Source organism: Thermobia domestica, chromosome 2 (genome assembly GCF_964235325.1).
Source record: "Thermobia domestica chromosome 2, izTheDome1.hap1.1, whole genome shotgun sequence".
NCBI classification, from domain to species: domain Eukaryota; kingdom Metazoa; phylum Arthropoda; class Insecta; order Zygentoma; family Lepismatidae; genus Thermobia; species Thermobia domestica.
The window spans coordinates 19,624,732-19,649,135 of NC_137455.1; the positions used below are offsets into that span (position 1 = coordinate 19,624,732).

The 24,404-nt window shown below is 35.0% G+C and overlaps 1 protein-coding gene across 20 annotated transcripts in view; it reads right to left on the reverse strand.

The window, feature by feature from the left end:
- The window catches only part of shot (dystonin-like protein short stop), a 620,212-nt gene that overhangs the window by 174,341 nt on the left and 421,467 nt on the right, over window positions 1-24,404 (reverse strand). For 16 of the 20 annotated variants that reach the window (XM_081739920.1, XM_081739887.1, XM_081739913.1 and 13 more), the window contains 9 exons: window positions 23,836-24,105; window positions 22,290-22,464; window positions 20,201-20,513; window positions 19,467-19,587; window positions 18,261-18,469; window positions 16,598-16,748; window positions 13,718-13,801; window positions 12,939-13,157; window positions 4,802-4,926 (listed from right to left, as the gene is read on the reverse strand). In XM_081739920.1, coding sequence (XP_081596046.1) covers window positions 4,802-4,926; window positions 12,939-13,157; window positions 13,718-13,801; window positions 16,598-16,748; window positions 18,261-18,469; window positions 19,467-19,587; window positions 20,201-20,513; window positions 22,290-22,464; window positions 23,836-24,105 — 1,667 coding nt within the window. The remainder of the gene's footprint in view (window positions 1-4,801; window positions 4,927-12,938; window positions 13,158-13,717; window positions 13,802-16,597; window positions 16,749-18,260; window positions 18,470-19,466; window positions 19,588-20,200; window positions 20,514-22,289; window positions 22,465-23,835; window positions 24,106-24,404) is intronic. The other 4 variants (XM_081739962.1, XM_081739979.1, XM_081739953.1 and 1 more) reach the window with 1 other exon arrangement.

Genomic DNA, 24,404 nt, shown 5'->3' on the forward strand with positions numbered 1-24,404 from the left:
ATGTTAAAACTATTTTGTTTATTACAAACTAAATAAAACTGTTATTTAAAAAGTAGTTGAGAAGATACCAAACCAACATGATACGTAATCAAATGCAATTGGGTTCGTTTCTCTAGTCGCTGCCTTAACTTAGATTTTGAGGGAATTGCTATTCTGGCAACACTGTAATTTCTATGGATGGCAACACTGAAAATTCTTCAAGTTCATGTTTTCTGTTGTAATATAATATTATCTATGATTGTGGAAAGTTGCATTTCATTATCTTCTTTCACTTATGAAAAACAAGGAAAAGAAAAATGGTAAATTTTGTATTATTTTTAGTATGTCAGGCTCTTAACGCACACTGATCATATAAAAGGTAACATTATTAACCACAATTATGACACAATTGGCGGTAGGTATTTTCTATAGCGCACTGTTTGCTAATAAGGTAATGTACAATACTTCATGAAATGAATTTCAGAGGAACTGAGATTGTGTAACAGGCTTGTGAACATTGAAAGCTTTGACCTAATCAGCACAAGAACGTGGACAATTTTTCTTATTACCTTATTTGCATATTGAATCAGAAAGGTTTTTTTTTTTCTGCATTCAAGGTAAAAATGTCATAAAGTCATTTTGTATTATTGCAATGTTTATTAAAAGGAAAACTAGACCATAAATTTATTAACAATATAGTATTATTTTTTCTTGCGGTAAACAACTGAAAGAAAGGCTTAAAAAAAAAAAAACCCTCCAAGTAATTATTTCCACGAAGACTCGTAAGTGTCATTGAATGACGTTACGTCACATATAATTTGATCGCTTCTCCTCACCTCTGTGTTTAAGGTCAGGCAGTGAAAGTACACGTAACGCTCCATGTGGAAGGTGCAGAATGCCTTGAGGGCATTAGAACTTGTACTCGTGCTGTTCGGCAGACGTTTGTGTTTTGGTATCCGTGGGTGGACGTTAAGCCAGTTTACTCAGTACGCGGGAAGATTAGTGATTCTTCTGTGCTTTGATTATTGTAACGTATCTTTTTTTTTTTTTTTTTTACGTCGGCGTTTTTCATATAAATATATTGTTTTTTCTTCTTTGCTGGCAGTTTTACGCAACACGTAAACGAAAAGAAGCCAATAACCGGTTTGTATCAGTTGTTTAATGTATAACGATTGCTACTATCAAACTTGAAATGTTGTTCAGCCCATTTGTAGAAAGAGTTATAGTATCTTAAACAGTGTTTTTTTTTTTTTTTAATAGGTTACATAAAAAAAAGTTAATATTTTTCTTTCTCTAAAAGGTAATGCAGTCGGATCCAACATTAAGTGCATTTCCATATTCTTAGGTTCAAAACTTATCCATTTTTTTTTTAATACTCCAACTTTTATTTTGTTACAAATTACAAATATAGTATAACCTGACAACTTGGCCCACCTGTCTAAGTTGGCCACCTGCTCATCTTGGCCTGGTTCGACTTGAACCTGCATTTTCCCGTAAGACGTTAGTTATTACTCTGTAAGTTGGTCACCTATCTTGGAATTTGGCCGTATTAAAGCAATATTTACCCTATGATGATAATTATAAATTTACCTGCGTATCTTGGTCACGCAAAATATCATTTTGTTATTTTTCTTAACTGTTTCGTATTCCCATATCAGAGGCAGATGTTCTGTATTGTGACTGCAGACCAAGAAGCATGGATTCCCACGATTTGTTCTTGGAAGTCAATGGTCAGAACAATATCCTGATAAAGGGGTGATGAAGAAGATGTGAATAAGAAAAAGCACCTACAAGAATTCAGGAAATGGTGGCACGTATTTGTTTACCCTGTCTGTTTTTTGTAAAATCATTAGCTATAGCGGCTCCCTTTATCAGTAAGGAGCTTGAGTAACTCCGGAAAATTCTCAAGGTTAAAGCTAACCATCTCAATTGTTAACTATTGGCACCTGACAGCTTGTCAAAAGGAGCGGAGGTTTTGAGATATGAACTTAAGATTTTCTCAAAACATCTTTTGCTCCGAGGGAAACACTTGTAGCTCATTACCAAGAGGTAGACGATACTATACAGGAATTACAAAATTATTGTAATACTAGAAATCCTATTCTAAAAATACACCAATTACACTTATTTTCTGTAAGTTAGTCACTTTTCATTCATATACGGAAATTTCTTTTTCAATCTTTATTTATTTATTTATTTATTTAATTTATTTATTTACAGACGCCACAGCCTGTGAGATGAATTTCACTGGAATTGACGTCTTTAAAAATTAACAATCTGAAAGGAAGAAAAAGGCAGTCGACCACAGTGCCATACCATGGAAAATCAGCGCCCGGGACGAGTATACGACGGCGCCTCCGTACATATGAGTGAGGTCGACTGACCAGCCGCGGACCGCCACCATAGTTGGCGCGAAGTACGAAAATTTTCAAAACTATTGCTTTTCCTTGATTTTGAGCACGTTTTATTACTTTTTTCCTTCTATTTTATATATGTGCACACGTATTTTCTTACCCTAGTCAAATTAAATATTAGATTGAAAAATACTGATGTTGATCTAAAATATTCCAAGTAATTTTTCCTCTCTTTTTTTTTTCTTTTTTTTCTTTTTTCCACTCGAATTTTGTGCTCCCTTACTTCGGCGTCCGGGACCTCGTCCCGCTTGCATTCTTCCTTCCATGACACGGCACCGGTCTAACTTTCCTTATGTTCGTCCGGAAACACTCAGTTGAAGAAAAAACTTAGAAACATTCAGGATGGCTGACCACCGAATTCGAACCAAGGATTTCCTAATTGTGACGCCAGAATGCCAACCATTAGCATACGCTTAAAATTCCCTTGAAATGAAAATGAATTTAAACAGTAACAACTACCTTCGAAAAGCCCACCGTCAGTCACTGGAATCATTTACTTGAACATGTTGGAGAACTGGCCCATCCCACATTTTTGTTTGTTTCTTTGTTTGTTTGTTTCTTTAATGTCCTACGATTATAGTTCGAGTCTTAAGGGTAACCATGATGACGGTAATGAATAAAATGGTGGAATGAAGGAAATGGGGAAAAAAGCAGAAATCAAAGAAAATTCACACATACGGTATTTGTTTACTACGAAATCTACTTGGCGAGATCTGGGATCGAACCAGAGATTACACGCACCAGAGACGTGATACATCTTACACGTGATACATCTTACACCGGAAAACTTTACGTCTATGATTTAGATCTACGAATTATCGACTGCTGACATTTCTAAGACACGTGTCTACAGAAGGAAGTTGTAAAGGAGTGTCACATAGAAAGTTAATACTATTTATGTATGAACTAGTTCTTGCCTTTCAAGAAATTAAGAAATATAGAACAAAATAAACGTGAAAGAATTGAACTTCCAAAGAGCAAGTATTAGATATTTAAATATGAGAGAAGAAAGTTGTTCAAAGTGCAACAACAATGCAACATATTTCAAACGTTATAGTTGAATGCATAATCTACCCACACAAGCGAAAGCTCCAGTTGAATGCTGCGAGTGAATTACTTCATTTCACTTTCACCAGGAAGAGAATCTAGAATTACCTAGTTTAAGTTACTCCCTAACAACCTCTCTCAAAACAATGCTTTAATCACCAATTGTTTTTTGTTTTTCTTAATAATATGCTTTCGTAACTTAGTTATTTTGTTTGATAACCCCATGCTCCTGTTATGCTCTAAGGGCTAATGAACAGTAAAACCTCAACGGAAACGAACAGTGGACTTCTGGCACTTGTATTTGTAAAATGAAATCTTTACTTAACTTTTCCTGGTTACACTTTAGGCTAAAGGGAATGAACGATAGATATATACACACAACTCAAGGATGAAATTGGTAAAATATGGGGGTGGGGGAAAAATTAAGAACACAACGTTGTCCATCTCTTTCATACGTTAAGCAAAAAAAAAAAAAAAGTCAGAGATAAACTGCTTAACACTAGCAATGATTCTTATTATTTATTAACCAAGGACATGGTGGCTCAGTGGTAGAGCGTTCACATCTGGTGCGTGGGGTTCCTGGTTCGATCCCAGCCCGCGCCAAGTGAACTTTGTAGTGAACGAAGACCGTGTACGTGGGTTTTCTTGGTATCCTCCCGTTTCCTCCCACTTTTCAATCCACCATTTAATTCATTTCTTATCATTACCGTCTTCTTTAGCCTAGCCAGCATAACTGTGGGGCGTAAAACAAAGATTTCATTTCATTTTACCAACAACTACTTCTGGCCGTACCATCAAATAAGGTCACCAATAGTAATAAAATGTCTCGAAGTAACAAATTAAATTAAATTAAATTTCTATTTGCCCTTTAGGCAAAAGGAGACGGTCGATTAAAGAAACTGAATGAATATGGTAGAATGAGAATGTGGAGGAAACGGGAGAACCCGAAGAAGACCACATACTCAATGTTGTACACCACAAACTCACTTGGTCTGGAATCGAACCAGACAATTCTCGTACTAGAAGTGAGCGCCCTACCATTGAGCTATGTGTTCCATCTCACCATTCGAGTTGAATTGATTTTCAGTTTGACGTGCCATTTAGCAGCGACAGTATATAAGACGTGGACCTAATGATTAACGTGGAATCCAAATCATATGAGCTCCCGCCGAGAATTGAATCCGAGTCTTCCACGCCAAAAGAGTGTACACTAACCGCTTAGCCACAAAGGAGCTCATCTCAGCATTCGAGCGCATGAAATTAAGAGAAAAGAAGAAGAAGAAGAAGAAACAGAAAAACTCCGAAAACGAAAATTTCAACTAAAAATATAGCTATTAAGTCATGAAGAAATATGTACTTACTGTGATCGTGTTGCATATCTGCTAGATGAAGAATAATATCGTGTTTCGCCGTCCATTGATTCTGAGATATTAAATTCAGTTCGGAATGTTTTAAAGGACATTGGCTCTAGATCCTGTAAGGTTGCCTGCGGAAAAAAATAATAAGAAAAAAAAACACTATCACTACAGGAATTTACACCACTTTACAAACTTTATAAGTAAAAACAAGGTTATCCAACACAAATTACTTTTTTTTTTCTTTCTTTTTAATCGTCGTTTTTGGACTACGGAATTTTACCTGTAGTGATTTTATAAGGTTTGCTTATACACCTTTAACTGCACCGAAGATGCATGATTGTGCATAGTCTGCCGGTGAACTATTACACGAAAGATGAAACCATGTGGGTTTCGGCTTGTCGCTACGAAATTCCCTCCTACACGACAGGATCATTCCATAAATGGCTAACACCAGTCGTGAATGGCCAAGGCCAACAAGACAACTCCTCCCACTCGCATTAAAGGATGATGCTTATTGGTTCAACGTCACAAAACCAGCCCACAATGAATTAGCATTGAATTATTATTCTTTTCGATTTCTTAAAGTCAATACGTTTTCTTCCCACATGCACTGTCTCGTAAGTATCTGTCGGAGAAGTATACATAATGTAATAATCGACGCTTGTGGCCCTGATATTAAAAAAAAAGTACTGACTCTCTCTCTCAGCAAAACCCACTTAGTTGTCTGCCTTACCTTACAACACGTTTCAACAGGTAGTTACCATATACGTAGTATTTGTACCATATAAAGAGCCCACACAGAAAGGAAAAGTATGCCACAAGAAGACAGTAAACAAATGTAAGTAGGTGTAACATAATACATTAAAACTTCAAGTGCGAAAATCAATGTGTCATAAAATCACTTGACGCTTCTATACACATTGCCGACAAGGTCTGGCAGGCATTACGAAATATTCATATAAAATTTGTGCATAAGCTTTTTTTCCTTCTTTTTCTTTTTAATCCCCCACTACATTTCTTGATCTAAACACTGCAAAAGAACTATGACCGACGCACGACAAACTAAGTGATATATGGTTATCACATCAATTTCTAGCGTCAGTTACTGTCTTCCTAGATACTTCCTAGGTGCTGGGCTTACTCTGAGAAGCTTATGCTTTTACAGAAATCGAATTGGAACCACTACACGTCCGAACAAAAGAAGTAATACATAGTAAGTGTATCAAATCCTACCGAAGTAAAATTCTGGCTTTGATAAACAACAGTTCATTGTTTGTTTTAGCCGATTACCTCGCCAATGTTTTACGACACTGGATCAACATTAGAACTTTGACTACGTAAACCAAAAGTGGGTAGGGCAAGACTAACCAATGAAGTGTTATAGCTCTTTCTTCTTTTCACTCTTCCCCTTATTAAAAGGTTTAGTGAATAAAGGAAAAGTACCAAGCAATGTCTAAAATTTAGATAGTACGTAATCTAATATTTAGAAAACGATATTATGTAAGTGTTACTTTATGTTAATACTACTTCCGTTGGTGAAAATAATTTGATACGTAAGATAGGTTCTTTACTATGTAATACGTAATGAGACTATGTAATCTCAATGAGTTAAACATAGCTAACACCAAGCTAACTAGACTGAGTGTAAACACACTTCGGTGCAGTTGATTTCTCCAAGTATTCTCAGTAACTTATACTCTTTACCTTGTCTAAAAGTGTATTTCTAAACTAGGAATGCAATGGATGTACCCGATTGCAATGAAATGAGCTGAGCGAGCTTAAACTACGTAATCATTCCTGGCCATTATGCAATAATAAATGCCATTTTTAATTATTGACAAAAAAATCGCGTGAAAACTTTTTCCCCATGTTAAGTCTATGCAAGCGTTTTTCGGTGATTATTCCTCGACTCGATAGTACATCGGATTTTTTATTTCGACCTATGTTGTCACTCAGCACGACATACTCTATCAGCGTGCTAAGTTTTCTTGAGATCGGCCAAACGGTCTAGGAGGAAGCGTTTTTCGGTCATTATTCCTCGATGGTACATCGGATTTTTGATTTCGACCTATGTTGTCACTCAGCACGACATACTCTATCAGCGTGCTAAGTTTGGTTGAGATCGGCCAAACGGTCTAGGAGGAGTTCGCGGACAACCAAACGGCTAACCCGAGTATAAGAGCTTCGCTTCGCTCAGCTCAACAAGAGAATTTTACGTAAAGATATTTCTTCTTTCAAAAGAGAGTCTGTTGCAGGACTTAAGCTGGACACGAAAGAAAACTACATTCTTCTAAAGTGTTAATTTCTATTGTAACTGAAAGGTAAACGATTTCTTTTTCATTTACAACAAATCACGGCAATGAGAAGTCAGTGAAGTAAATTACGCTAAGGTAATTTTAACTGAATCTCAATTAACCGAAACACTATAAAAGAAGACTTCAGCCAAATATATATTAGTTTAGCAATCTTCAGTTTTAAGGCATCACATGTTCCCAGTAACGACGCACGACGCTGAAAAATATCAAATATACGGTACTGTGTATATATATAAAAAAAAAAAAAAAAAAAAAACTTTATTGCAGGTTATCGGAATTTTCCTTCAACCGAAGTGCCATCTGTACATTAAATTCGGTTAAACGAGAGTCTACTGTAATAACATTTCCCAAACTCAATTTTTGATTCCTCTCAGTATTTCTCCAATACATGAATTCTCTATTCCTTTTAATTTGTTAGCTCAAGCTAATTTTAAAATAATAATAATAATAATAATAATAATATAACGCAAAGCCCTAGTTCAGTGGTTCCCAACCAGTGTGTCGTGAAATTTTAAAATTTAAAACCATGAAACATAAAATTATTTAATAACCGTTTAAAATTAATTTTGAATGGATTGTACAAGCCAACGCCTTCAGTGGCAACAACAAAACTCAGTTACTACACAGAATTACTTCATTATAGTAATTTATAATCTTACACTAGTATAATTCATATTAATATTAATTAAAAAAAAATAAATATGTCGTAATGTAATGGGTGTTCAGTAAAGTGTGTAGTTAATCATAAAAAGGTTGAGAATTGCTGCTCTAGACTCTTACATGACGTAAGCTACGTCTACATTTATCAATTCAAGATGTTTAATTAAGGATATTTCTCTACATTTTATTAAAATAATAAACCACCACCACTTGCCATCCACCCCCTTTTTTGTGAGCCTGAGACGTTCCAACACCATCTGTTATCGACCGCCTGAACTACTTTCAGCTCAGCGAGTAACACGTAGGCAGCGCGCTGCGTCGCACTGTCTCTTAATAGGCGTTTCAGGAGTCTCCTAGATTTTTTTATTCATGACTCCCCAGTTAGCCTAAAGACGATGGGTGGGCGCCAAAAATTGGGACGCGGGACCACGCGGACGTGAGTCCAACGCTATAACCACTAGACTACTGTGCTCCCCCTCCCCGCCCGCTATTAAAATTTTAATTCATAATAACTGAACTGGACTAAACATTTTCTTCTTCGTTCACTGATGTAATGTGTGTCATATTATTATTCATTTTACTTAAGAACTTATCGAATGGTACGCAACACATGTACATATCAAGGCCTTTTCATACATTAAAGAACGTAAAGTTCATAAAACGTCTTCATAAAACCGACATTTATTTCTTCTGAAATTTATTTACATACATATAAATCAATCAATTTCATGTAATTTCATACTATCCTTCTGATGGCTTGAGAACCAAAACATAGTAAAAACAGTATAACTTGAAACAAAATAAATTTTTGAAGTGTAGTTTTTAATGTGCACACGAGGTTTGACAGGAAAGCAAAGAATCTGATACTATTTAACCAAGAATTTTATTTAATATAAAAAAGCGACCATTGTTATCTCTGTGTTCATTTTTTTTTTTCTCCTACAATTATGCTCAAACCACACTGTTTGCTTATTCATCTAGTTCTTGGGATTACTTTTTCAACTAATTTGTAACTTTTTCTTTCTTTTTTTTTTAAAAAAAAAAAAAAAAAGAAATCACACTCATTTCCTTCAAAGTAAGTTTCCTGGACAGCTACATAGTGATAGAGGTGTTGTTTCAATTATTTCTAATCCATTATCTGCAGCGGTGTTAGAAGGCATTTTACTAGAATGCCTATCAGCTCGTCAGTTATGATCTTGTGGGTATTATCCGATGTCAAAATGACTCCCTTTCAAGCAGTTTGGCCCAGGGTAATAAAAAAGAGCTCACATGCATCGAGAGTCCGCAAATTTTGGTTAGGAAGCAACAGCAAAGTTTCTTCTCCCAAAATCACTGACGGGTACTATCTAGTGTGACATGGGGCATTGTCGTGTTGCAGATGACACATGTGCAACCAGTGGCTGGTCGCACACGTGCCACTCTCACCTAGTCTTTCAGGGACTTCCCGATAAAAAGTTTGATCGACAGTTTGTCTTGGAGGCCAAATTCTTTGTGGACAATACCGTAACTGTGAGAAATATATTTAACTTCGATTAGCTCATTCTTGCTTTTTCACATTGGGAAAAGGAGAGTTTGCAGTGTGTTACTCCTGACTTAGATGCTTTGTCTCCGGGTCGTATTAGCAAATCCATGATTTATTACGTGACTTTCAAGGCGCTTTCTGGCCTCTTTCAAGGCGGTGCACAGATCGAGAGATATCCCTCCGATTGGCATTCTGCTCAGTTGTAAGATTCCTTTGCAGCCATCTCAGCGGTTCTTTTATTATGCCCAAACTCTTGTGTTAAAGTCTGAAGGACGGAAACCGGTTTAAATTTAACTCACTACTTATTATTTTTAGTGTCAATCGATGGGCTGAAATCACAAGAGTCTTCCCCTTCTCTACATTCTCGTCCCATTTTTAAGGATGAAAGTCTGCCCACCTCAAGGTTTCTTCTCGACCTTCTAAGAAGGCCTTGTGCCTGATTAAGGAATCTTCTTCAGAAGCTTTTTATAACTTAGTAACGCATTTGCCAAGCTCTACACAAAATTTCAGGCACAACGTTCTTCAGAAATCTGCCGGTCCATTTTTGTAACGTACCTCAATAGCTACTTCCGACAACGTTCTCAAGAATCGCGTAGAACACTGCAACAAGTTGAAACTTGTGCTGACTCTACATAATGGGTTAACCTAACTGAAATGTGAAGAGAGAATCAGCAGCGTTTCTGGTTTGTGTGCAATGTTGCCAGTCTCATTACTTTTCAGCTAAACCTCATATATATTGCAAGACCCAAGCTAAATGTTATTTCAACTTAACTGTATCTCCAATCAATTTTCTTTCGTAACTTTGTGTGATGTTAAAGCGCTATTAGCGCCAATTCCCAGAATCTAAATATAATCAAAATCAACTGAAAATCAATATGCTTTTATGCTGTTTCAATTCCTGTAGGACCTATTTCATCTTATACTAATTTACTATTATTTCTTCGTTTATTTTACATTTCAAATTATATTTCTTTGTGTTTAATTTGTGTAAATCCTCCGTAAACCACATCCTTTTGACGGGTATCTAAACTAAATAAATAAATGCTGTACATAAATTCGATGAATTTCTGTTTTCTGTGTGAAAGATTCGTTCAAGATTATTTAGCTTAAAATTTCGTATATAAAATGTGCATACTTCGGGAGTAGGATTTAAACTTTATCTTGTATAACGAATTAAAATTATTGTAAAGCTCATGACTAATAAAAGCACTGCAAGATTTCTTACCACAATATTAAGAGTTCCCGCGGAAATTGTCTATTTAAGCTTTTACCTGGAAAAATGCTTCAGATATGTGACAGTACGTAAGGAAGTATAAATAAATAAATAAATAAATAAATAATGATGGAAAAATTGATAATTCACATATCTATAATTAACAAGATATTTTTATTCAGCCGAGCCCTAAACTTCATGTTTCTGACTGTTCGATCGAATGAAGTTAATAGTTTTCCTTTTAATTTTACGAGTCTGAAACATTTTTCAGCTGAAAACTTGCATCAACGACTGTTACAGAAACATTTTAATTATAATTTGCTTGTTACATTTCTTATACATACACAGTCGGCAGTGCATTGTACAACTTTCTTTATTAACACTAGACTGGAGAACACATTAGTCTAGTGTTTAGAATGTTCCGGGTTCAATTCCCGCTCGGTGCTTACCTAATTTTGCCGTCCACACGGCGTCGTGAGGGAAACTGGGAAGTCACGTGAAAACAAGACGTGATGGTCACTACGTCTAGGAAGCTCCTGATACGCCTGTTAGGAACACTACGTCGCAGCGCGCTGACCACGTGTTCGCCGCTAGACTGAACGCAGTTCAGTCGGTTGCTAGCAGATGGCGCTAGAGCAGGCTTAGGCCCACAAATGGGCCGTTACGCTTTTTTTAAATAATAATAATAATAATAAACTGAATGAGCAAATTTGAGAAAGACATGTTTTCGTTCTGCACACATTACTGAAATAACAACTATCCAAATCATTACTCAAACTGTAGAATACATACCTAGTAGTTACAACGATCAGTCCTTTGAGTATAGCATACAGTAATGCATATTTTCGCTCATAGTTTCGGAGTCTTGTGTGATTAATTTTTGGTGTATATCACTTAAAACCATTAGTGAGCGTCTATTATATCTCAGTACAAAGAAGAAGTATATATATATATATATATATATATATAATTTGCCTTTTATAACCAAATTTAAGGAGCGAGAAAGTATAAAAACAAATTTTGATCGATGGTTTTCCTATAAATGGTTGTCAAGATTAGCCAGATGAGACATTTCTTCACTATGTCATTTGTTTAGTAACGGAAACTTCACCATTGGCAGCAAAAAAGAATGAGGAATTCTTCAAAAATGTCACTGAAAATATGCATTACTGAATTGCTTTCTAACTACTCAAATCGTTTCGTTTACTTCAAAGATTACTGACAAATGAAATTGCATAAAACTTCTTAGACTGTGGATGGCGACTGTGTCAGCTTGGATCAAACAGGACAGTAGACTGCCTGTCACTAAGCCAGCAAATATCAGATCTAAAGATACAAAAATGTAGGCTTTTTGAGGAGAGAGAGGATAAATTTTTTTCATAAAAAGTCAGCTTTTTGGGAAAAAAAAAAAGAAACAGAAAATTTCGTTTTTTTAAATGACTGTTGTTGTTGGAGCGAGGCTCCTCTTTACTTTTCCAAAATTTAACACGGTGATTTGAGGGCGCGCGCTGAATGGCGTAAGAGAACCCACGTCCCGATCCGGACATACCACTGAGGAATAATCACCGAAAAACTGAATCTCAGAGATGCCTGAACCATTCTTCACCAAATTGGACAGTCATTCGAGAGCGCGCGCTGAGTGTCGTAAGGGGTCGCATCCAGATCGGACAAGTCACTGAGGAATAATCACCGAAAAACGGGATGCTTATAAACTTAATCTGTTTTATTTCTTTAGTTTCCTCAATAACTCAATAAGCAGTTTAAACGCAGAAGAAAAAAGTATGTACAATTATGGCGTAGAATTAAGGATGAACTCAAGTAACAAATTCCGTAAATGAATTGTTAAAAAACTAAAGGTGAGCTGAATTCTATATTACCAAGTTAAGTGCTTAGTGATAAGTTTCACGAATGAACTATAAAAGAACTAATGACGATGCTGATCTCGTCAAATTAAATATTTAGTGACAAGTTTTCACGAGTGAATTGTAAAAGAACTAGTGTCGTACTGAGTAATACCACGACTAATATCATGCCAAGCGTGAGAGAATTAGTGGCAAGGCTGGGTTCTCATTACGCTAAATAGCTCAGTGTTGTGTAACGTTCTTTTTATGGCTTCTATAAATATTCATCAATGCATTCTTTAAGCCAAACGAGGTGTTTTTATTTCGTTTAGTGTCCCTAGATTTTATCATCCACTTTCAAGTAGCTCTGTTGGGGGTTAAAAAAGCGGAGGCTTGTCTCATTATTTGGCAATGTGCTCTTCTGACGCCCTTGTATGTCAAACTTCTATAACATACACTGATAACTTTCCTTTCTACTCTCGCAAAACATACTGGATTACTGAACAAGTCGTCTACTGTACTGCATTTGTCCTCAACTACAAAATAAGTATCTCCTAAATAGTTTAAATAAAAAGGAATGCGAACTCACCTGCACTTCAGGATCATCTGAACACAAGGCCGAAATCTGTCGAAGTCTGTCATACAGAATGTCGAGCAAACTCTGGTATTTATGGTTAAGGAGATCCAGCTCTTGGCTGACAACTTCAGCCCCGGGCTGGATGCGGGCTTTCTTGATCACACTGCCATCGAGACTCGGGTGCACTTCTTCGAGACCTTCCTTGTAATGCTTCAGCCGGATGTCATAGATCTGAAGATGGTTAATTGTTTTACTTGTTAGTGCTATTAGTAGAATACCGTCTACCGAAAGGTCAAGCGATAGAAGAGATGCTTTGTGATTTGGTTGGTTAATGGGGAAGAAATGAGTTAAAAATACTACTTTATGTCTGTATTCTTTTGTTCGGAAAGGAATGCTGGGAAGGATATGAATAATACTATACAGACATGCAAATAATTCATTCAGTTATATAATTTTAAAATATAGTAAAAAAAATAAAACCACAGCAGTATGTATTTAATTATATACCCAAATAATTAATAAAAAAGAGCAATTTGTATTATTATTTTTTAAAAAAATTATCATTCAATAAAACAAATTCAACATTTCTTAAACGAAATCAATAAATTATAATACAAATACATTAAGTAAAAAATTTACTCAGCCTGGAATAGAAAAATATTGAACTTTATCTTTCGATTTTGCACATTTACATATTCATTCACGCATACACTCACTCATATATACCATATCATTCATACTCCTTAAGAATAAAATAATTTTTCATTTTAAGTACAGATTTCGATTGTTACCTTAGCTTCTCGTACGAAACGGCCTCCAACGGTATTGACTTGCTCAATCGAATGCCTCTTCTCTACAACACTATTGTACAAAACCTGTAATAAATAAGATTTTTAAAAATATTACATTTTTCTCTATATTTAATGATTTTTATTTTTTATTTATTTATTTATTTAATTTTATTTTATTTTTTATTTTTTTATTATTATTATTATTTTTTTAATTTTTTTTATTTTTTATTTTTTTTTATTTTTTATTTTTTTACTGATTACTAGCTTATTCGTATACTATTAGAATCTACGCTTCAAATAATCTAATCGTAGCTTCTAATTGCCTTGCACATCTTCAATAGCATCAATCACAACAACAACACAAAGTACAGTTGCTATACTCCGCGTCACTCGAATTGGCGTATGGCGTTAGCCAATAAGCCTTCAGTACGCTGTTACCAAACTCTCAGTGACGAATCTAATTATTCATAATTGTCCACAAATATGAAAACAATCAATTGGACGTAAAACTTTAAATTTAACGAACAAAATCAATTATGAATGATTTTAGTTTCCTCCCTGAAGGTTTAGTAACAGTGCACTACGAGCTTATTAGCTGAAACCATACGCCAATTCGCGTGATGCGAGTATAGTACAAGCCGATATATACACACCTGTCAATGTCTTTTCTCAAAAATTTCTTGAATGAATGGGCAGAGTTGATTACTTTGATAAATTTTAGCTTTAAACAAATAATACCCATAATGTCTGAAATGTCTTTATCAATTTAGAAGTTACTGGTCAAAGAAACAAAATAAAGGAGTCTTCCAACAACACGTTGTAGCAAATTAAGATGTATCTATATTTAAGCAAACAAATATCACGTTAATTTATGCTCCCGAATCGACTGTTACATTTTAGTGTAAGTTTTAGAAGCATAAATTGTAAGTTTAAAAGTCAAAATCAGAACTTTTTTTTTTTTTGCTTGTTTGTTTGTTTGTTTCCTCTTTTCATTTTGTTATGGTTGTTACAGAGTTCAGTCCAGACTACGACATACGAGGTACAGGAACAGAGTTATTACTTAATAAATTACGGATAGGATTCTAATTTTGAAAAAAATGCTTTGACATCTGTACGCAAGAGTCAGATGATTCTGATATACTATACAGATTTTCAATAGAGATTTTAGAAAGCAAAGAAATATATCAGTATTATAAAACTACTAGCAGCGTTCACCCCGCTTCGCTGCGGTCACCCCGGAACGCAATAAACTTTGTTACTTAGATAATTTTTACTTTTTCGCTTTCAAGTGATATGATAAAAACCATAGAAGATTGCAGTAAATCTTAACATTATATCGCCTGTCATTTATGTTAACCCGCCCCGCTTCGCTGCGGTCATCCCGGTGCTGGCATATTGTAAAAGTGTCTGTAAAAATAAGCAAATCAATTAAAAAATTTTAAACAGAAGATTCAAGCTATTTTCCGCTGTATATCGCCTGTCATTTATGTTAACCCGCCGAGTGACACGGTCATGCGGGTTGCATATAAATACGTTTATTTTTACCTATGATGAACTAATAACAAAGGATTTGTACGTTATGGACACTTGAATGGTCAATTATCTCAAGACACTGGTAATTAAAAATTAAAGTGATATGATAAAAACCATCTAGGGTCCAAATCCTAATAACCCCCCAAAAATGAAAGAAATTGGTTCAGCCGTATTAGCGTGATGAGCGGACAAAATTTTGTACGTTCTCTTTTATATATATAGATAATGTACAGTGTGAAACGATTCGAAAGAACCGTGGCCAATTCTAATGTATTGTTTTAAACAATAATGCAACTGCAAATATTTACTTGACACAAACAAAATTAAAACACGTTACAAGCTTAGGAGAGAGTAAACTTTTGCCATACCAAGATTATTATGTACTGCTTTTAGGCCCGAAAGTTACTTCCAAAAACGTTACAATAATATCATTTGCGGAGTTGCAAATATATTACTACCACGCCTACATGTGATGTTTCTTACTGATGATGAAATGATAGTAATCGCAATACTTCATTATATATTTTAAGTATTTCGACTTACTGAACCTGCGCTCTCTACACAGCGAATCTTTCATATATGAGCATGAATCAACTTGTCATTCCTCACAACATTTGTACACGTTCCTTTACAGACACAAGTGAAAGACGTCTTGATAAAAATCGGGAAGGAGTATCACAAATACGACATGCTTTTCGATTATTTTTTCATTATCTCGCACCATTTGCAAGATTTGTGCCTACTTTCGGTTGAAGTTTCTAATTCATGTATAATCCGTGTTTTCTTTTTTCTGCATGCAGTATGTAATACGCAAATACACATTATATACACAATTTATTATGATGTCAGTGATATATGGTATTCATTGGGCAAAACACTCTAAACACTAAAGATTCATCTTAGATTGGAGAAGATTCATCTTAGTTTTTCATTATTATTTGGCTATGAAACAAACGCCTGAGAGATATACTAACCCCGTATACAAATGTATGGTGTTGAATGTATAACTCGTAGGATACGATGCTTTACTTTTTAAAATTTCAATATTTTCAGTGTACCCAAAGAAATAATGGCCATTTTTTAAATATTCAATTAGGACTGAACAATCTTCTTAAAATTTGCAATCGATCAGTGAAAATGGCATCTTTCTAGAGCCTATGGTTCCTGAGAACTCTCTGTCGAAAGGACTGGCCACAAACATATATTGCATTTTGTAAGTATTTCAATAAGCATCTTTTCTACACTACTTGAAGATTTTGAATCGATGTGCAATACTTATGTGAACAAAAATATTAAAAATAATAATGATAATGTGAAGGAAAATTATAAGTAAAAAATAAAACTTACTAAAGTAGGTTCTAATTGTTCTTTAGCCCTGTCTTCAATTGGTGAGAGATTTTTCAGTTTTCCGTAACTTTCGTCTATCCATGACATCTCAGTTTGATACGCATTGCTGTATCTTTCAAGCAGTTCGCAAGCGGCTTCACAACTTCGTAACCTATAATTAAGAACAAGATTTTTTTATTATTATTATTTTATATTATACAAATACTAAACTTATAAAGCATATTCAATTTCCAATCCACATACATGCGCATAAAATTTCACAGGGAAACCACTAGAAAACTCTTTATTATATATAAATTATTACAACTATTTAAATTCATTCTCCTCTTAATATATAAATAGGAAGATAAGATGTCTTTTTAAAAAAAATACATCATTACTAAAATTAGTTTTGCTTTGATTCCAATATCCACTCTCTATACCAAGTAACATATAAAGGCATTTTCGTAGTATCTTATCACTTAGAAGAGAGAAAGAGAGAAAGAAAGGATAAGATCTTGTACCTTGGATGATACTAATTGTAAATACACGTGAAAACTGATAAAATTGAAATCATAAAGATATAATTTAAGTGGTTGTTGGCGTTTACCGGTCAACATGAAAGCATTTGTTATAATTGAAACCTGATTATAGCTGAAATCATTAACAGCAACAGGAAACATGTAATCACAACCAAGTCTGTACCGTTATCTACAATGTTCTCTCCAACAGTCATGTATAACACAAATCTATCCTGAGACAGATTCCAAGTATTAGATTACAGAAAAGTGATCTGCTATTATAAATTAAACTGCTGGTGCAACATAATAAAAACAGTGAAAAAGTGAATGACTGTAATAGAGACTCGAACCCGGGATCTCCAGCATATCGTGCCGATATGTTAACCACTACTGTGTGGGAAAGTGGTTAATGCATCGGCACGGTATTCCGGAGATCCCGGGTTCGAGTCTCTGTTCCAGTCATTCACTTTTCCACTCTTTGTATGTTATTGAATTCGCATCATCATAGGATCAAGTATGTAAAAGTAAGTTTAAATCGGTTGTTTCCTTCTTTCATTTCATTCCATTCTTTCATAATTTCCTTCTTTCATGCTGGTGTTACAGCTCATTAAAATTTTCACTGTTACGGGTACGGAGAATTCAGTGCCGTCCTTGCGTTTGTTGTCGCGTTGCGCTGTTACACGCTAGAAGTCTGGTTTCTACGGTTTTGAATCTTCATCATGTTCTGCTATTTTAAAAAGAAGCATACTGCACTGATTTTGTTGTTTTATGCAAGGACGGTTTGGCGGTTTCCACTATCAGCAGTGAAAAAATGAAGTGCTATGCCTGGTCATATAGCTTCTAGTTGACTGTTGTATGGTCAGCACATAGACTACCATCAATGTTATTTCTGGCTTTCTAGAGGGGAGATACTTCTTAATTCAAATAGCTTACAATTGCCCCAAAGAGTCAAGACCAAACTAAAATTCTGTGCTTCACCAGAAATCAAATATAGCATCATGTGTACGAAAAGCATGTGCGCTGGTTAGTCGATTATACAAAAATTTATACATATTTGAAGACCCTATTGCTAGCCCAAATGTTCAATCATTCAATGTAAGGTCTATTTTTTAAAATGGTCTGTTTTCTAAAGGTAAGATTGTATCGAATTGTTAAGTGCTTACCTTTCAACTACCTGCATACACACATTGCCCCATCTGGTGGTGATCTTTGTCACGTCCTCTTCCAAACGATCAACGTCTGGATGCACCCGTTGATTGGGTCTCGATTTTTCGACTAAACGCCTAGCATTGTTGGCATCTTCATTCAATTGGTCAATCACGCCTTGTTGCTGTTGGATTGAGTTCTGAAGGCTCAACAGATCTTCGTGAACCTAATAAAAGGAAAAATTGAGAAGTAATACATACCGTCAAGATTTTTTTTTTTTTTTTTAACCGCGTATATATATCATTTTGAAATTGAATTACTTATATACTGTACTTTTTCCACTCATGTTCAGTAAGAATGATTCATCATTGAGAGAAAGAATTAACAAACAGGACTTATTCTAATTAGTTCTTGAGAATCAAAACTACTAGAGGAAAGATAAAAACTTAGTTATCTTTCGTAGACACAATTTTATTTTATTGTTGTTCAAACTGTTTTACTACGAGCAATATTGATGTTACATATTATCTTCCGAATCGCAGTTTATCCATATAAACAACAGAGAAGTAAGTAAATTCCCTAAGCAGTCAAAATACCGAATTAAGCTTCCCGAACGATGTAAATTGTACAGATTATCTTTAGTAATTAGACAAATAAAGTCGATTGCAACTTCCAAAATTTCAAGAACAATGCGTTATTCATATTAGCATGATTCTTGAAACTTTTGAAAGTGGTAACTGAATTAGCCTGGCTTTCTTATCTATATTTTCATTCGAATTATACAAGTAGCACAATCTAGCTAGAAAAGTTTCAACTTAAAATGTTGACAGTTACGAATGTTACGAGACATAGATGTGCCTGTGCATTGTTTCGTTCCTCTTGTTTTTCTTCAATTGTCATGTTTTTTTTTTCGATCCATTAAAATAAATTTCATCATTTTTTAAATATAATTAAAATCCAATAGAATTTGGACATGAGAATAGTATAGCGAGAGGATTTAATTACTTCTCTGCACATCCATACGGAAAGTTCTGGCTACACCAATGCTATGAGGTTTGCACTAACGGGGAACCTGAACCAAATATATTCCCACAGGAAATTCAGTAGGAAATCTATGACTGCAACTATATATTCATAAACTCATGAGCGAAATGGTGGGTCTTGAGATTCAGGGAAGAAAATAAAATGAAATATAATTCTGTCTTGGTTGTATCCGTACTTACATTCTGCAAAGACTCCTTATCAGATGGCATATGATCATAAGATGCTAGCTTCATTTCAAATTCTGAAACAACACTTGTTGCTTCCTCCAGACCGGACAGCACTATTTCAACGCATTTCAATCTGAAACAAAGAATTATCTTATGTTGTATAACAAATAAAATGATTATTTTCAGTTTAAAGGAGTTACAAATTTACAAGTTTTATAGATGTATACAACACAGAAGTCTACCTATTGCTTCAATTCTAATACAAAAACAACTCTTGCTTCCCCGAGTTTATAAGATTCAATTGAGTGTTAACGTTTTGCTTCACAGTTGCTTCACAGTATTTCAACTTATCTTCCATTTTAGTTTAGCAGTTTTGTTTAGTGCTGCTTACACAATAAACATATTTTAAGCGTTAATACATTACTTTTTAACTGGGAGATGCTCGTCCCTTTAACATACATACACTTTAATGAATCTGAAAATTCTGTCATTCTTCCAATGAAAATCTATAATTAACTATAATGAATATTTTAACTCAAGAGTGTGTGTAAATATTTATTAATGCCCAAAATTTCAGCGGGAAGTCCCACCTTTGCCAGCAGTGAATAAATATGCCGTTGATGAAGGTGGGGATTCTCAATAAAGATTTGGGCATTAATAAATATTTAGATGCATTATTGAATTATTAATGTGTTAATTTAATTCTTTCAGTAGTTAATAATGAATTTATTACATTTTCTAGTTACCTTTCAATGTATAAATGAGATACATTCCACAAGTTGTTCCATTTAGTCAAACACCTATCCATTTTGCTCTGCATTGTAGATGTTTTGCGAGCGATGCTCTTAAATGTCGCTTGCACTGTGTTCACTTCTACTTCATAGGACTGTAATTGTGTCTCAAATTCCTTGTGTTCGAGCACCAGATGTTCTAGTGAATCTAAATCTCGAGGCAACGCTGCATTAGTTCTAGAGATAAGAGTGCGCTCAGCATCATCCAATGTGGCCTGAAGCGATGTGATCTGGTCGTTAAATAATTTGGCTGCACTCTTCGAATCTTCTGCAGGTGGCACCAGAAAAGAGAAAAAAATACGATAAATATATAAAACATTCGATATATACGATAAATATATATATATATAATCTCTCACTATTTACTCATACACATACCTAATACAGAAAATGAAACGGAATTTCTGATTTTACGCGCCATGATTATATCCTTTAGGGATGAGATTAATCAAAGTGAAATGTGGGTGTGGAGAAGAATGGAGAGAATCAGCTGGGTTGCGCGGAAAACGAATGAGAGGGTTTTAGAAATGGTGGGAGGGAAAAAGAACAATTTTAAATATTATTAAGAAAAGGGAGAGAAACTGGTTGGGACATTGGCTAAGAAGGCATTGTATCATGAGGGACGTGCTAGAGGGTGTGGTAGCAGGAAAGAGGGAGGGGCCGAAGGAGACTAGAATTAATGGACGATATCAAAACAGAAAAATCGTACTTGAAAACGAAGAGTTTAGGGGGAGACCATGAAGCATGGAAGCTTCTCAGTTGCAGCAAGTGACCTGCCAATAATGGCATAGTGAATTATTGTGAAATAGTTGTATAGGATGTTGCGGGAAACGGGAGAACCCCAAGAAAACCCACACACACGATGATGCCCAACGCAAACCCTCGCACTAGAAGTGGGAGCTCTACCACTGGATCACTGTGATCCACCCTTAATACATGTTACGTTTTTCGAAGTTCTTACAATTTTACAAGATTTCATTATCTGAGGTGATCTGATTTTAGGGCTTACATCTAATATTTATTACAACAGTTTCACGTTTCTCTTCTCTATAAGCCAAGAAATATATTCTCAGTGAAAAGTTTCACACATCAAAAGGTGGGACATGTTTCTTAAGAAGTATGAATTTAGGTTGAAAAGAATTGCAGAAACCTAAATTATTACTAAAGTAACTATTATGATGTAAACCCAATATTAAGCTGATGCTACGTTGGAAGTATTTGGAAAATCTCAACCAGGGTAGCTACCCTGGAAAGCAATCCAATTGATCTCGTCATCCAAAGATATCTACTCTACTTTTATTACTGTTTAGAAAAAATAATTTTTGTGTTCTTGACTTCTGAATTTTACTCAATTATACTGATTCAAAGATACGGATCATCTCACTCCATATTTTGCATCCTGAATAATGCTTACAGCTTCAGATTTCCGGCTTTTTCCTAGATCCATTTCGTAATCGCTGTAATCAGAAGTAGAAGAAATCACATAGAACTAATATCGTCACGGAAATAGAAAGGAATAAATTCACCATGGAAAAGTCACGATACATCTTGTCCTGTGTATTGCTCCAGCTCACGTGTCAAGCCCGACTGACATATGCAGAGGGAATTGAATTAATACCAAAGAGGAGGAACATGTAGATCTGATATTCCCTGGTGAATCCATCCCTTTTTATTCCTGGATTGAATAAACTTCTCCCTCCCCCCTAATTTGATCTATCTCGAACATGGCTCTACGAGAAGGCCTAGGAGTGGATGTATTACTTAGGAGCCAAAATTTGGAGTAAGTGGGATTATTATTAATATTCCTATGTTTCCGCATACTGTCAAAAAGGGCACTTTAACATTAGTTAGGAAAAAAACAACTTAATTTCATATACTTTCAAGGATACTTAATTCATTAAAGGTTTTTGAGGGAAAAAAAAGTCTTCAGAACACCTGTTAGGATTTCGGTACGATACAATACGAGAATTTGTTTGCTTTTAATACTGTTCAGTTATCACGAAGTTTACTGTTAATACTCTCTTGAAAGCAATGACATTCCTACCTTCAGCTTTGGCACGTCTTTCGAATTCATCAAACAATCTGTTCACCTCCTCCATTTCTCTCTTCAGTCTTCTGAGTTGTGGATCATTGGGATCGCCTTCTTGGAGAAGCTTGTCAGCATCTTCATTCAAAGCTTTGCGGATGGCATTTCGTTGATCTTGGCCCATGGCCAAAAACTGAAACAAGAAAAATACACAAATTTAATCAGCAAGAAGTGTACATTTTAAAACATAATGTAAATGTAGTAGAGCTACAGCAATCTGACATTATCAGGCTACAGCGGTACCAGATTACTGTAGAACGACAAATTGAAGAAGTTTTATATTACTCACTGGATTATATTCAACGAACAACTTGTATCAGGCGTAATAAGTTACTCGTTAAATAAATCCAGTGAATATCCAGTGTAGCTTATGATCTTTTAAAACTAAGACACTTGTTCTTCCCCTTTCTGCTGAACACAACAATATGTACGTATTGCATTCCAAAATCATATAACAACTTTTACTCCAAAACATCGGACTACTGGACACTCGAATTATAGAGAATGAACTATATTTACCTATGCATAAACTTATAAATACTTTAAAAGTATTTACCTTAAACACAATCAACTTGAAGCTTCAAATTATTATGCTATGTTGAAAACAATTGGAGTTTACAGGGTGGTTCTTAATTATGTATATGCTGTTTGATTGTCTGTAGTATTTGGGATTCTGGACAAAAGTTTAGATATGACAAGACTGTGTAGCCTCAGAGTGGGGATAACGGTCACTGGACTTAGAATAGATAGCAGAACAATTGTCTCTGGAACAACGTGTGCGTTGTGTACGTTTGTACTCTAAAAAGAAACAATTACGCGGAGGTCAGACGGAGGATGGCAGTCGAGTTTGACACCGCCAGACTTTTACTTATGGGGTGTCTTAAAGGACAAAATGTATCAACATCACATAAGCAACTTGGCCGAGCTACAGGAAGCTATCGCAGAAGAGTTCCACAGGGTACCAGCACGGGTCTGTCAAGCTGCTTGATAACGTTCTCTTTGTCTCCAGGCATATACCGATTTGGATGGTGCATTGGTGGATCATGTCATAGAGAACAGAGATTCAAGTTCTTGTATGGAAAGGTATTAGAATAATGTGTTTATGTTGAATATTATGTTCAAGTTATGTTGCTAGTTTCTTTAGAGCAGTCTTTGAAAAATTAAATACATAATTGAAGACTCGCTGTAGAAAGTAAGTGCCAAAAAACAAAAGTCACTATAACAGTAGTGACAAAAGATAGTAAATTGTGCCCAAACGTCACAAAATAGAAAATATTATTGCTTATAAATATAACCTAGCATATAATAAAGTATGAAAATCTAACTAAGGCAAACACGTATTAAAAAATAAAATAAGTAAAACAATTGCAAGATGGCACTTACATAGTTTTTACAACGAGTTTCCAATTATGAGCCAACTGTATTTATAGAACACACTTACTTATTTTCACACATACACAGGAAGTTTTGACAGATTTTACTGTATTAATTTTAATTTGCTTACCTGTGTCAAATCCCAGCTTTTCACTACTTTGATCGTAGCAAAAATCATGTTTTGTCTCATTCTTAATTGTTTCTTTTGCCAGAGCGCAATGCATCGGTCAAACTGTCTTCGTAGTCTCTCTGCCGTGTCGATGGCTTCTTTATCTGGAGGCGGGATCAGGAAACATACACCAGGCACTGTACTCTCAACACCAGCACTATTCGTGATCTTCCATCGCACTCGCTGCGAGTTATCATGAAGCACACACTGCTCTCCTTTTTCTATGGAAATCTAGAAACGGAAAAGGAAATTTGTGAATCCTGAGTGAAAAATTTTGTTTAAATAATTAAAAACTCAACTCATAATAGTTATTGTTTATCTTATTAACAAGGTCTAACACGAGAAACTTCTCAATTCTCATAAGTAAATACAAAAATAAGAAAATAAATGAATAAAATCTTATGAAGTCTATTCTGAGTTTGGAACTATGTAAATATCTCAAATCTTTACATATAATTAAGATCATGATGTTTACAGTACGAGAAAAAAAAAAAAAAAACGACCACATCAGGGAAATTATGTTACAACAA